The following is a 15,625-nucleotide window of genomic DNA, read 5'->3' as shown; positions in this document are numbered from 1 at the left end:
CCCATTTGCCACTTTCACTCAGCCAAAGTCTTCTAATTTGGGTTCCATAAATTTAGGAGCCTAAATCAATACTTACATGCCTACTGTAAATAGATAGCAAGTTTAAACGCAACCACATATAATGCTTGCCAAATTTAAATTAAATTAAACTTGGGCAACTTTGCAGACAAGATTTTATGTCTCAAACTACAGACTAGGGAGGAGGGAGGAGCCCTCTACTTTTCTTGATGAACGGGAGGCAATGTTTACTTGGAGAGCACTTACTAAATACCAAAATGGAAAGCCTAAGAACAGACAGGCTATTCAAGCCAGCAATATCCTATTCCAGACCACAGCCCTGTCACACAGGAGTCTCACTAGGCATCTGGTCCAAACACAAAATATTGTGGTTCTTAGATATGTGGCTTCCAGGCCAAAAGGAATTCTAGGGCTCTAGTAAGTCACAGTGTTTGTTCCAAAAACAAGTCAAAACAACACTATATCCAGCAACATACACAGCCCATCTCTTTCAGGAATTTGCACCTTGTTTGCTCAGATTAATGCAAGGTATTTTGAATACTACAGCTCTAACCATTTGAAAGACACTACTGGTTTCCAAGCAGAGTTCTACTTCTAGGGAACATTTATAACGCTTTGATAACTGAGGAATCTACAGGTTGAAGCTCTCTATCCAGCATCCTTGGGACCTGACCGGTGCAGAACCAGTCTGCTCAATCACAGGAGGTCAATACTGTCTAGCAGCATTACCAACACTACCATTGCTTCCTGGGCTCTTAGACGACATTTAGGGATTAATTAGCTAACCAGCAGCACAGAACACTGAGAACTAGAACTAGTGACTATAAACAAATTTTCTGAGATCGTGGGAAATTTGGCCACACCCATGATAAGTGGACACCTGGCTATCTAAAATCATGCCGGACCACAGATGTCACTGGACCAGTCATTGTCGGACTAGAAATTCAACTCGTAGTGCCTCTCTCAAGACCAAGATGACGACAGATCCTAAAAGGAACAATTTTGGGTAACAACTTAAAAAGCAATATTAAAGGTCAACATCCAAGGCTGTCACCTACCCATTCTGGGAACATGGAATTAATCAAGGTTGCCCCTCCAGAGAACTCTTAGATGGCAGCAGTTCACTACACTGTGCTATGGCTCAGAAGTCTTCTCCACATTTGCATATTGGGCTGTCCTCCATTTTCGATTTCTATGTCTGATTATAAAGTAGTTTGCCGTGATCCATATCTTAGCTGGCATGGTGAAGCCAGGCAGTTTGGTATATAGCACCTGGATAGTATATAGGTTGATTCTTGATCTCAGCCTTTTCCCACCAACTGAAAGTATTTTTCAGTCCATAGTTACTTTAATATTTGTACATGCGATCACACAAGTGATGGGCATACTGTAAAAACTCTACAATTAGAAGAGACACACTTGTAATAGGCACATGGTGTATCTGCTCTAACATGTTACACCACTGGTTCATGTCTGCTCAACACCTGAGCAATGTGAAAAATCTACAATACATCTAGCTAATACCAGAACCCTACATGCTAACTCACTTGATCATTAATGGCTAATAAAAAAATTCAGCTCCAAACCACTCAAGATAGTACCCGACAGTAATTACTGCTTCCTGGTACGCTGGAGCTAAGAACAAGCAGGCAGTTCTCAGGGCTTGCTCACTGAGTGTGCACAGAAACAACAAAGTCTGTTAGATGCAAGCTCGAGTGCGTGAACATGTGCTTGGTTCAGAAGAGCTGTGCATCAAAAGAGGAGGTGGTGCGAGTAATCTCTTTTGTTGGGCCAACTTCTGAAGATATTACCTCACACTACCATGCCTCTCTGATATTCTGGGCCTGCGATGGTTACTACAGTGCATAATTGAGCATAGCTGTCTTTGATGAAAGACTGTCCACACATAGCAGCTTAGAGCAAAATACCACAAAGTGTGAATTCAAACACATTTAGTTAGTTCAGCACAAGCCTGTGCGTAGGCCATCTCTGATACTAAAGCAGCTGTCTGAGAAAAGATTTTTTCTTTATTTGCATATCAAAGGACCTAAGGGGGAAAGTTAATTACTGTTGAACTGTGTTAGTGGCTTCCCGCTGAGATGCTTACAATTATGAGATTTTAAGTTAGGCTGTGTTTTAGATAACAGCTAACACTGGAATGGACCAGTATAGCTCACAAAGCGTGAGAAAGGTGGGGATATGGATACAAACTGAAAGCCTCGAGAATGACATGGACATAAGAATATTTAATGGACACTGGACTGCAATCCAGAGCCTAGCAGTTTTAGTAGCAGAGGATTTTTTTTTAAATTTGGAGCACCTCCTTTCCTCAAGTCTGAACAATAAGTTTTGCCCAAGTTTTATATTTGCCCTGATCTTTATGTTTCCAATTGTCTATTCCACACTACAAGCAAAGCTCTGCTTCAGGAGCACATAATCAAAAGAGGGGTTCACCAAGGCTTCTCTGCAGACTTCAGCTGTTGGTCCCATGCAGATGGAAACCAAATCAACCACAGAGTCAGGACACCTCCCTCTCTGCTGGCCTTCCTATGGTCTGCCAGGCTGACACCGCCACATCAGGAAGTCACTCAGCTGCAGCAGGTCTCTCCAAATGATAAAACCAGGGCTTCTGGAAGCATCAGGCAGGAAACCAAGAGGACACCCAAATATCTCCAATGCTCAGCCTCCAGAAGCACCACCACCAGCAGCCATGAATGTAGCCCTTCGGTATTTCTTCAGTGGAGTCGAGACACCACGACAAAGGTCTCTAGTACTATTTAATCCTTCATACACATAGTTTACAACTGCTTGCTGATTCCAACACTTTACCTCACGTGTTCTAAGACGAATGTGTTCTGTTTGTGTTGACATGGACTTCCTGAAGTGAATACAGTAGAACTCAGACTCTTCTGGAGAGACGATCGAGAGAAGGCTCAATAAAACGCTAGTTTACTGCACAATGTTTCAGGAAAAAATATTTAGCCCTCTAAAACAGTTATTTTACCATGTGCTAGCTATACTTGGTGAAGGCATCTCTCCCACAAGTGCCATCAGCAGTCTAAAGGTCAGAGTATTTTGCTACAAGGAGTACTTCTACACAATTATAAAGCAATACCCACTGCAAAATATCACTGTGGTAAAAGATGGCAACGACTCAGATTTTACTTTTGATTTGTATTTCAATTGTTTACACTCCAAAGATGTATTTTCATAACCAACTTAAAACTCACGCTGAATATCCAATTCTATTTAATGACTTCAAAATGCAATCATTTATTTACTATAGGAACGGATGTAGAGAAGTATAAAAGGCAGCACATAACTTTGCAATGCTTGATGTTAATTCACAACCCCAGAGGTAACAAGCAGACTAGCCTAACTGGGAAAATGAAAGAAACTGCCGAGGACAAAGGCCGTGAGCCCTCTATTGCTCAAAGTGGAGTTTTAATTTGGTTTCTTTTTTAAAGCACAACATACTGGACAGTGGGTCTGCAATTTCCTCTTTTTTCCTGGAGAATTCTTTACAGCAGGTGCTATCACACAAGGATGAAACCCAAACTGCAGCTGGGGTGCTTGCTCCACACACCCTACCCTACAGTTCAGCACAAAGCCGATTCATGAGCTGTAGAGGGACTCTGTGCCTTACATATGATCAGTAATATGGCGTCGGAGCCCAGAAAGATACTATGAGACCCAACAGGGAGTGTCCCAGCAGTGACCCATCTGGTGCTACAGGAAGTGACTCCACCTCTCAAGCCACAGGACTCATTTTATGAAGGATTAGGAGGGTCTCATCATTCTTACATTTCATACACACCTGACCTGCAAAGAAAACCTCCCTGCATTAAACCCAAATCTTCCCCGTTCTGGAAGGGCCTGAACTGCAATTTGGGTAGCAAAAGGAAGGCTTTGGTTTGCCTGACAAATAAAAGCATGGGACAGAAAAGATAAGCAACACTTTCAGCGCAGGAACGTCAGAAATACGCCCCAAAAGGCATATGTTCTGAATCTAGACATGTATAGTTCTATCACTAAGGTTTTAAGCTACATTACCTCAAGGTGGAATATTTCAAAATCTCATGTCAAGAAATCAGATGTTTATGCAGAGGAGACAAACTCACATTTCCCACAGGCATAAAACACAGAAGGCAAGAACTGATTAACATACATCAGACATCATCATCTCCAAAGCCCCAGGTCTATGGTCTCTGCCTCCATCCCCACAAAGCAGTCATCGACCAAAATGCTGAACTTGCTTCAGCCATACGTTATTGCTAAAATCCAAGGGAATGAGAGCTCTGCTCCCATGGAAGGTAACAAGTGGTGTCTGCACTGCCAAAATACTATTTGCACTGAAAATTTCAGAAAACTTGGAGTTATCCTTTAAGCATAATTTCAGGAATGACCTTTTGATCTGTCTAATGGGATGCTTCAGCATACACCAACAGCTTCTTATCATGTAGTTTAGTAAGTTTTGGTCAGCCGGAGAGGGAAATATATTTTCAGCACTTACCACACATCTGATTTTAATTAAGCTGCTTGAAAAGAAACATTGTTGCAAGTAATTATGGAGAGTTACCCTGTTTTTAAAATACAGCTCTTAACTATTACATTCTCAGACTCCTAGAAAGGGGATTAAACTTAAACTGGTGATTCCTATTTCCTACAAAAAGTGGATCTTTGCAAAGCACATGAGCTAAGCCTGTGGTGTCCAATACGCTAGCCACACATGGCTATCTGGCTGGTTGAGTGTGGCTAGTTCGCTATAGCAGTAGCCACTATAGTGGCTACAGCTTCAAAACTGGTTGGATGCCATGGAGCTAGATGGTGCTTTGATCTCTGGAGGTTCCTTCCAGTTCTAGTGTTCTATGATTCTTTCCTATTTGTCCTGCTTCTAATGCCTTTACAGAATCTCCTTACTGCCTTATGTGCCTTGCAAGGTGCACATATTGGGCCTTGGCTGATCTGATTTTGTGTCCACATTCTTAAGCTATTATTTGTATTCATCATTAGCAATTTACCATGTTTCCAATATGTGCAATTCCTTTTTTTATTTTCAGGTCATTAAAGAGCTCCTAATGCACAGAAATTCCTTTCTTATTAGTCTTCCTACCTTCCCTTCACATTGGGATCATTTGCTGTGGTCTCTTAAACGTTATCTTTGAGAAACTACTAGCTCTCAAACTCCTTTTTCCCTTATTTTTCTTCTATGGGACTCTACAGTTGTTTGAGTTTGCTCATATATGATCTTGAAAAAAGCAGATACTACTTCCAATTCAGCCACAAAGGAGGTCTTTGTAAGCATCCTCCTCCCAGCCCACTTACATTACCGAGGTAGAGATGGGGATTTAGGAAAATATTGCAAATGCCTCTCTTCATATCACTCCCTTCTTTCAAAAGAGAGGTTAGCCTTCCCACTGCACCATAAAACAATCCCGACTCCTCCTGCATGCAGTCAGCTTATCTTCACACTAGGCCAGCTAAATCCGGAGAGTTGTCTAATCAGTAACTGACTCTTAGTAACAAAGAAATGATACTGAATTGAACTTTGACCACTTAGTAACTTCAACAAACAGCAGGAGTCCGCATTAAGCAAGGTTTCTTAAAAAGCACTCACCAGTATGCAAGGTCTTCTCAACAATCCCATATTTATTTCTAGGTTTACTTTTGAAAACACACATTTTGATGCCTATTTGACAAATATATCCCAAGAATTATGTTAATGGTGTGCTCTAGTACTAGGCACTACCCGCGTAGAAGTAGAGATTGCAGTAAAACAGACACCACCTAAAGTGAAGAGATGGAGCACTGCACGTTTCCTAACAAAGTGTCTTCCACTCAGTTACCAATTGCGAGAGTACCAGCGAAGGTTACTATGCAGCCCCAGTATAACAGCTGATGTTTCAGAATATCATCATCCAGTTCCTGGTCAAGTTGCAAATCGCTCAATTTACCAGGAAAGGCCGAGTTCCAGGAGAAAGCATATGCATGCAGGATGAGAAAACAAGATCCTTTCTCTCCATTGCAATTGTTACATATCTCATAACTTAAGTGATCAAGGATAATCAAGAATCCTCAAAGTTAAAAAAACTCAAAACCCTAGTTTCACAGATCAGTTAAGATAGCTAATTGTCAATAGAGTAGTTATAACACCCTTTACAAAACCCACACAATTAAAAATAATCACAATACAGGTGTTGTTTTCTACCCACGGAAACACCTATTTCATCATAACTGACAGATAGTATGCACTTGTTACACATTTCAATATCTAAATATTTCTTCCAAGACATGCTCAATTACTGCCTCTCCATGGCGCAGCACCTCTGGCTAGACTCAAGAAGCAGCAGTTCAGTAGACTGCCCCTGCACAGATGATTAAGCAATTTTTAGACAAAAGGAAGAGGTCGCTTCACCCCCGTGCACTTTCAAAGCCTCTGGAAAGAGAGCATTGCTGACTCAGCCTTAAAAAACGAATCTGCAACAATGAGATCAAAAACAGGAATAAAACTTCATAGCTTATTTAAGTCTTATGCTCTTGCTGCAAAAACGTCTTTCAAACGTTTCACCACTTCGGTCTCAAAAGAAGAGGGAACATTTGGCTGCGCAGTTATTCTTACAAGCAGCCATGTCAACTGAGGATCCATTGGCATTCAAGAACTCATGTCATGGATTTTGGGCTGAGGAGCACACTCCCACCTTGCCAAAAACTCTTCTGCAGCTAGGCACGCAGCTCCTACAGTGGACATTTATGGGGAAGTGACATCCTAACAGAGACCTGGATGAGAGACGGGAGCAGTTTGCCTAGGATTTGACTAAGAGTAGAGATGTAAAAAAAAAAAAAAAATCACAATCCGTTAAGTGCGTGGGGCTGGCTGTCAGCTCCGACCCCTAGTCCCAGGCACGCAGGATGGGCTGCTGGCTGGGGCCTTCTGTGGGGTCCCGTCGGGGCTGGAGCAGACCATGGGCAGGGAGCTGCTCCCAGGTAACCAGTTAACTGTTTACCCAGTAAGGGTGATGCTTACCATTCACATCCCTAACCAAGAGCAGTTTACAAAGCGAATCTGAGTTGTAAACAAAGGAAGACACGTTAATTTGAGGCAAATTACTTCTGAGGAACAGAATGAAGCCGAAGCAGCCAACTACTTTACCCAGAACATGCCAGGGCAACAGAAGAGTCTAGCCTCACTGTATCAATAGTAGTCATTCTTAAATGGATGAATTATTTGTTAAAAGGGTAACCAAACAAAGCTGTAACTTCAAGAGCCTCAATTACAATTGTAAAGCATTAGATATCTGGGTTTCTAAGTAGCTGCAATATGATTTTTCACTTAGGGCACCTTTCAGAGACACTCAAAATGCTTAATAGAAGGGCGTAAGTGTCATCTCCATATGACAGATGAAGACACTGATGTACAGAAAGGCGAGATGATTTTATCTACGTCTGGCAGCAAGTCAGTAGCACAGCCAGGAATACAACCCAGATGATGTTCCATCAGTTACTACAGGCTAAATGCCTTATAAGAAAAGCCCAATATTTTGTCTATGGTTTTGTACACTTCCTGCCATTCTCTTGCTGGCTGGAGTGACAGATGAATTTAACAATCTAAAAATACGATTGTGAAACTGAATTCTATTGTTCTCAATTTAACACATCAGCTTTACAAGTCTGACCCAGGCTCTCAATGATTTAAGGAGGAGCTGAGTTTGTTTAGGTGGAAACAAAAAATTGTACTGTGCCAGTGCAGCCCTGCAGCGTGGGCTGCACAGATGAGAACCGCAGCACTGGCTAGCAGGCTGTGCTGTAACTCCCCCACTTGACCAGAGCAGAAGGGAACTAAAAGGTTCCTAGTCCCCGTTAACATTCCTGCTTCAAACAGTGCTTTTTTACTTCGTGCTCGCAGCACCCAAATCAGGACTTAAAGCATAGCCCAGTACTGCACACTGCCATTCACATCCTGCAGTGCCAACTGTGGGCTATAGGAAAGTCCTTAGATCTGATTAGACTGGTTTTACAACCAGCTGTTTCACTCTCCTCAGGAGGCAGTATAGCTAGACAGTAATGACCATGGGCTGTGGAGGCTCAGTTCTCAGATTCTAATCTTGGCTCACTAATCTGCTGTCTGGTCATGGGCACACTGCGTTACCTCTGCCTCATAGCAGCCATTGGTAAATGGGAACACTTACCACCTACCCCACACAAGGGTGCTATGAAATTGATGTTTCAGTGCTCTGTACGTATTACAGTACAGTAAGATGACCACTAGGATCAAGATAGTTCAATGAGCAGTAACACACACAAGCCATGCTTTTACCAGTAAGACTATTAAGCGCTTCTAACAAGCCACCAGGATGTCTATGATCAGTGGTAGGCAACCTGTGGGGTTACCAGATTCGGCTGGTTTCCATTCACCGTTTTCCTACCAGTATTACTAAAGTGACACACACGTAAAGTAAGGGCACGTGAAGGGAGATGCGTGCTGACTGCACCCAGCATTGACAGAGAGCCGTGCGCTCTCTCTGCACCCAAATCCCTGCTACAGTTCAACAGGCACTCCCCGCAAATTCTATGTACACAAGTGCACTTAGCAAGAAGTACCCTAGCCCAGGAGACCATCTTGGTTACAGCACTGAGATGGAGGGCCACTCATGCAGCCCACTCACTCGCCTAGGTTGCCCATCGCTGTGCAAGATGGTACAGTAAATACTGCCCATTATGAAGTAAGCCCAATAACTTTTGTTTGGCTAAAGCATAGCTTCCAGAAAGGCTTCTGGTCTTGAACTGAAAATATCAAGAAATGGAACATCTATCGCTTCCTCTGTAGATTGTTCTGATGATCAATTTTATCCTCACTGTCCAAAATTTGTTCCTCATTTCCCATCTGAGTTTGTCTGGTTCCAGTTTCCAGACACTGGTTCTTGTAGTGCCCCTCTCAACTTGACTAGAGAGCCTTTTAGCATCCAGAATTCTCTCCTTGCAGAGGTACTTGTACTTTAAAACAGAACTGTTTCTTTCCTGATGTCCTCTCCCCACAAGTGGGAGAAGCTAGTCAGACTTTGATCAGCAAAGGAAGAAGGGGATTTTAGTTACTGCTTGAGCATTGTTTTTGTTAACCCGTTTAACACCTCCATAAGGACATTTAGGAGAAAAGCTCTCTTTTAGGAGCGTGATAGCCCCAATTTTTCAAGTGAGGGCTCTAACTGATGAATTGGTTATGTCCAGTGTACTAAGGGCTGAGAAAGCTCCCATCCTAGTCTCTGCAAAGTTGCACAGTGCAAAAAAAAAAAAAAGAAAAAAAAAGGAGAGACGATGACTTGTTTCTTTCCTTGGATATATCCAGAGTAACCAGTAGATATTAAAATAAATGATGCTCAGGCTACCTTTAGACACCCTAAAGAAACAGGTTTACACTGAAGCTAGTTCAAGCTGCAAGGGTTAGCATGTTGATGAATGAGCCGGCAACTCCTCAATTATTTAAGGATAACTCCCAAGTGTTCCCATCTCCACTTGCTGGTAAGGGAAAACACCCAGCTGCCTACAAAGAAGAGGACATTAGGAGTACTTAGCAACTAAAGAAGATTCTATCGGTTGCCACTTTAGGAGAAAATCTAAGATGTACAATTAAGACATTCACATCACATTCAAGTTACCACAACCTCCTTGGTGCTCAGCAGCCAGCTTGCATTTGCAGTCTTATTCATTACCTGTACTGCACTACTGCTTAGATGCCCTGCTCAGGGACTAGTCATTGTACACAGAATAAAGAGACACTATCCCCTCAAAGACCTTGCAACATAACCGTTTTACCGAGCTCATGATACTTAACTTCCTCCCCTTAACATTTTGGATTTAGAAGTAGTATGGGCACCACTTTGCATGTCTGATTTGCAAACACTGTAGTGGCTCTTAAATAAAGCCATAACATCATAGAAGGACTAATTTTAGACAGCAGTGTGTTTCCACAAACTCCCCCTCCTTTTCCAATCTGAAGGCATGGTCCTGGATGGCAGAATAAAGAGCATTCAGCAATTTCCTACTTGCTACTCAATGCTGGTCCAAGCCATTGAGACTGGTCCAAGCCATTGAGACTCAAAATACTGACAGAGGTGAACTGTAGAGTAAACAAAAAGTCAAGATAGTATCTGCCCTTCAAATAGCCATTTTAATGTATTTCTCAGTAGGAATTTTTGGGAGGCAAAAAACAAACATTGAGATATCATGACATTGCCCATCAGAACTATTACACTGCAGGCTAATCATTGAGCTGTACCTGACAGTATCCTTTAGCAGTCAAAAGCCAAATAAAGACACAGCATTCAGTTCACACTGCAGAACCGCAACCAACATGATTTTATGAGGTACTGTCTCAAACGGGTGTAAATCGAAAGGATTATTTCTAGTGCTTCTAGTCTCAGATGTCAGATACAAATAGAACTTAGGAAGATGACCAGTGGAGAGGTGGGAAAGATGTGGTGCAAGGGGAAGAGAGAAAAGCAGAAGTGGTAATAACTGAAAAACGGAAGAAAGTGAAAGGGAGAGGAGGTAGTATGTCTTAGAGAAGCCATAGCACCTCCCAAAATCCCATTCAGGAATTAATTAGTATAAACAATGGGAAGAGGAAGTTACCCCCAGCACAGCACAGAAATGGAACTATCCTGTAAAAAGTGTCAGCTATTTTATACCATTTTAGACACATTTTTAGTTAACCTCAAAAGACATAAGTAAATAGCAAAAAAAATTTAATTTGAGGTTAGAAAGAATTTGTTTCAGTTTGTCTGAAAGGTAGAAGTCATCTCTGTCCTTGCTAAGTAGGGGGTGCTAAAATGGTTTTGATCAAGTAAACATGTAACTGCTGAAAAAATTCAGTGGTTCCACACTGGGGAGTGGGGGGAGAGGAGAGCAGTCGGCTCCCATCTACAGAGGCAGCAGCACTGGGGAAGGGGAGGACCACACAGTTCCCCAGGAGCTGGTGTGTAATCATGAAGGTTAACCATTGTTGGTTACACTTTCACATCCCTATTGCTAAGTCATGGTTCAAGTCCACCCAAATCAAGCTAACAGTAAGTCACTGGGATCTGCTGGTTCCAGCAGCAGAAGAAAAATGAGGACAGTTCTTAGATATACTTCCACTTTACCAACCACCATGACTTTTGGTAACGGGACTCTGTACCAGCAAAGGCACCAAGTTCCGAACAGATCCCAAGCACTGTCTTCATCCCTCCTCCACCACCACTCCCTGAAGGCAGTTCCCCTCTGAGCTTCAATGGGGAACAGCACACCTGACTGCTATTGCAGCTGCACAGTGGAAAGAAATGTATAGTGTTTATTTAGCAACTTTCACTTTAAATTGCTTCAAGCTATATCCATTATACACACACAGAACTACACATGTAAGGAACCAATGCAGGTATCTCTGCAGCTGAGAACATCATACAACCAACCCAGCAGCAGGGCTGGAAGGTAAAACTCCAAAGCCCTCAGTCTTCAGAGCTATCAATGCAGTACTTTTCATAGGCATTGGGAGACATTGCTTGGTTTTTAACAGTCAAACTGCCCCTACTACTCAAACACTTCTCAAAAAAAAAATTAAAACCTGTAAACCAAACACCAAAAAGCAACTCCAAGCCCAGCTTTAACTCCAAAAAGCCAAAGACAGTGACTCCATGAAGTCTCAGTCTGCTAGGGACTTTGCTAATGCTATTGATTTTTCTGTGGAAGGTAATGAGATATTATGATGAGGCACAATATAAAACCTGAAGATACAGATAAAAGGGAGCCAGTGGTTGAAGAAAGTGAAAGGTCATTTAAGAACTAGAAAACAAAAAGAATGCAGAATATGTCTAAACACACTGCATGTAAGAAAGTGGTGCATTCTGATACATTGCAAGTCAAGTCATTAGGCAAGTTTGAAGAAATGCAATGATGCGTGATAGCCCTTATAACTAGCAAAAGGTGAATCTCTTATTAGACCAACTTCTGCTGGTGAAAAAGACAAGCATTTTCAGCTCAGAGCTGTTCTTCGGGTCTGGAAATGGCAACTACAATGTCGCAGCTAAACAGAAGCTGCAACAGATTGTTCAGCATATGTAGTAAATAAACACTGTAAGACACCATTGGAGATGAAGTAGCCAGCTAACACCTCTGCAGTCACAGAACCAAAAAAAAAAAGAGGTGGGGGAGAGTTACAGATTGTTGGGATAAACCATCAATCCAGTGTCTTTATTAAACCTATGATTTGCCGCTTCTAGCAAAGTTATGAATTTAAGCTCCCAGGGTCATCTTTAGAAGGCATTGTGCAGGCTTCCTCTAGAGGATGAGGATGGAGCGATCACTTTGGGAAGATATGGAGCGATTACTTTGGGAAAAGTGTTTACACACAGGCAGTAGGATGTTTGTGTTTTATTTTTCCAAGAGTTCATTTGAGCAACCTTGTTTCATGAAGCATAACTGGCAATTACAGAAAACAAAGCTTTTTGTTGAATTGGAAACATAATGCAACAACTCTTCTCTCACTCAGACAGGAATCTATCACACTGCTGGATTTTTCTGCCCAATGCCTTGAGCACATAGCTTTTTTGATTGCTCTTCCAGACTTCTCAATAGTAAAGCCACAGATGCACCCCTTTTTATGAGCACGCTCAGAAAAATAAGAGGAATATTTAAAATAACCATACAAGTTCACCCAGAGTTTTTTTTCTACTGCATGAGCAAAAATTACAAGTTACCAAAAGAAGAGGCCCCCAGCTACAGGGTTATTAGAATCCCAGAGCAAGCTTTAACCTTTCTGCTGAACTTCTCATCTAAACCATATACTAGACAATCTTGAGGGGAAATCAAGTTTTTCCAATGATTAAAAAGCCCCAGTTATTGTTTTAAGTGAATAGGGGAAAAATGAAACCGTGGACAAATCATTCTCCTGAATAGATTGCAAGTTCACACTATCCAACTGGTATCCTCTTCCTCGAAAGGGTATTACCTGGTGCTTCAGAGGAAAGATACACACACACACCCCAGTGCAGCAGGAGAGTTGTGCAATACTGTATAAGGAGAAAGGCCAGCTCTAGCCTTACCAAAGAAAGCTACTAATAAAAATAAAGTTCAACCACTGTATGTAACTACAACCTCAACAGTCATATATGACTGCACACTGGGAATCCATAATCCCTTCTTTCTAAAAATTACTAACCATTAATTGAATCTAGTGGAACGAGCCTAATGTGTACACATGAAAAATACAGTATGATGCACATTGAACAGGAACTGACAAATTAGTCAGAAAACAAATCCAGTCCCTTGTCTTCAAACAGCCATCTAATGGTGTTTCAAAGAAGGGAAAGTCACTCTAATGCACCTAACCAATTACTGCTGGATACTGAGGCGAGGAAGTGGATTCCTTCCCAGAGCCCAGGCTAATGACCTGAAAGAGGACAGGAGACAATGGAAGAGTAGGGGGTACCGGTCTTTTCAAATTACACTCCCTGAAAAGCAGTTTGTATACGCATAACACACGAGTAACCGTCGCCCATAGCTAGTAACGGCACTAAGAAATTAGGGCGGAACAGAAGGGAGAAGAGATTGACCTGACTTGGGTGATTCCTGGGTTCAGCTAAGAGACAGGCCATGCTCTGCATGCTGCCAAAACCCCAGCAGCTGGGTTAGGAGTGGCACTGATGCAGGGCACCACCAAGCTAGGGGAAGGACAGGAGCTTCCCACCTTGGCCAAGGGGCCAGGTGCTGCTCCTGGGGCGCCTAGCCTGCCCAGTGAGGGGGCCCAGCTGTGAATAGGGGCATATCCCAGCTCTGATATGCACCCTTCTGTGCTCCCTGCAGCCAGCACAGAGACTCAGCCAGAGCCAGCTGTCCTCCCTCTGCAGCCACCTGGGTGCTCGGCCCCTACAAGGCCAGAACCTGGGGCCCCTGGCCTGCCACCGCTCGCCCCCAGGCCTCCGCACCTCCACATGCCCGGCCCTGCCTACTTCCCAGGCCTCCTACCATAAGCCTGGACCTGCCCTGCCCCCCCTTCACATGCCCTCCTGCCCCCCCCAGCCCCCCCTTCACATGCCCTCCTGCCCCCCCCGCCCCCCTTCACATGCCCTCCTACCGCCCCCGCCCCCCCTTCACATGCCCGGCCCCCCCCGCCCCCCCTCACATGCCCTCCTGCCCCCCCGCCCCCCCTCACATGCCCTCCTGCCCCCCCAGCCCCCCTTCACATGCCCTCCTGCCCCCCCCAGCCCCCTCTTCACATGCCCTCCTGCCCCCCCCGGAACCCCCCACACATGCCCGCACCCCTTCACATGCGCGGCCCCCCCTTCACATGCCCTCCTGCCCCCCCGGACCCCCCTTCACATGCCCTCCTGCCCCCCCGCCCCCGTTCACATGCCCTCCTGCCCCCCCCGGACCCCCCCTTCACATGCCCTCCTGCCCCCCCGCCCCCGTTCACATGCCCTCCTGCCCCCCCCCGGACCCCCCCTTCACATGCCCTCCTGCCCCCCCCAGCCCCCCTTCACATGCCCTCCTGCCCCCCCCGGACCCCCCCTCACACGCCCGGGCCCCCCCCCCCGCACCTCGCGCACGTCCTGCAGGCACTCGAGCACGGCCAGGTTGTTGGCCCAGCTGTGCTTGGGGCAGACCCGGCTCACGTCCTCGCGGCAGGCGGGCTCCTCCGCCAGCTTCCAGCCGCCGCCGGCGCCGCCGCGAGGCCCCCGCCCCCCGGGGCCCGGCCCGCCCGCCGCCGGCTGCGGGGCGCTCTGCGCGGCCGCCAGCGCGAGCGAGAGCAGCAGCAGCGCCAGCGGGCCCGGCCCGCGGCTCCGGACACGTCCGCACGGCGCCATCTTGGATCCGACACCTCCGGCCCGCCGCCCGGCCCGCCCCCGCGCCCAGCGCGCAGGCGCAGCAGCCCGCGCCACGCCGGGACGCCACCGAGCGCGCGGGCGGCGACGCGCCCCTTTCTCTGGCGCCCGCGCGCCGCGCATGCGCTCGCCCCCGCAGTCCTTGGCTGATGGGAGCCGACCCCGCCCTCGCGCCGAGCCGCTGGGTCCCTGCGAGCGCCGGGTCCCCACGTGCGCCTGCTGCTCCGCGCCGCTCCGCCCCGACCCCCTGCCCCCCTGCAACCCGCCCCCTGCTCCGGGCCCCCCTGCAACCCGCCCCCCTGCTCCGGGACCCCCTGCAACCCGCCCCCCAGGGCCCGGCATCCCTGCAACCCGCCCCCCTGCTCCGGGACCCCCTGCCCCGCCCCCCAGGGCCCGGCATCCCTGCAACCCGCCCCCCTGCTCCGGGACCCCCTGCCCCGCCCCCTGCTCCGGGACCCCCTGCCCCCCAGGACCCGGCATCCCTGCAACCCGCCCCCTACTCCGGGACCCCCAGCCCCCCCTGAAACCTGCCCCCCTGCTCCGGGACCCCCTGCCCCCCCCTGCAACCCGCCCCCCTGCTCCGGGACCCCCAGCCCCCCCTGCAACCCGCCCCCCTACTCCGGGACCCCCTGCCCCCCCTGCAACCCGCCCCCTGCTCCGGGACCCCCAGCCCCCCCTGCAACCCGCCCCCCTGCTCCGGGACCCCCTGCCCCGCCCCCCAGGGCCCGGCATCCCTGCAACCCGCCCCCCTGCTCCGG

At 46.5% G+C, this 15,625-nt stretch overlaps 1 protein-coding gene across 2 annotated transcripts in view; it reads right to left on the bottom strand.

The window, feature by feature from the left end:
* Nucleotides 1-14,881, bottom strand: part of GLG1 (golgi glycoprotein 1) — a 121,539-nt gene extending 106,658 nt beyond the window's left edge. Inside the window, exon 1 of one of the 2 annotated variants that reach the window (XM_075940659.1) lies at nt 14,583-14,881. In XM_075940659.1, coding sequence (XP_075796774.1) covers nt 14,583-14,849 — 267 coding nt within the window. In that variant the 5' untranslated portion in view covers nt 14,850-14,881. The remainder of the gene's footprint in view (nt 1-14,582) is intronic. The other variant, XM_075940661.1, reaches the window with a different exon arrangement.
* Nucleotides 14,882-15,625: the final 744 nt, after the last annotated feature.

The sequence above is a fragment of the Pelodiscus sinensis genome, chromosome 12 (assembly GCF_049634645.1).
Source record: "Pelodiscus sinensis isolate JC-2024 chromosome 12, ASM4963464v1, whole genome shotgun sequence".
NCBI classification, from domain to species: Eukaryota; Metazoa; Chordata; order Testudines; family Trionychidae; genus Pelodiscus; species Pelodiscus sinensis.
The sequence above is the reverse complement of the archived record's forward strand: the minus strand, read 5'-3'. Positions and strand labels throughout refer to the sequence as shown.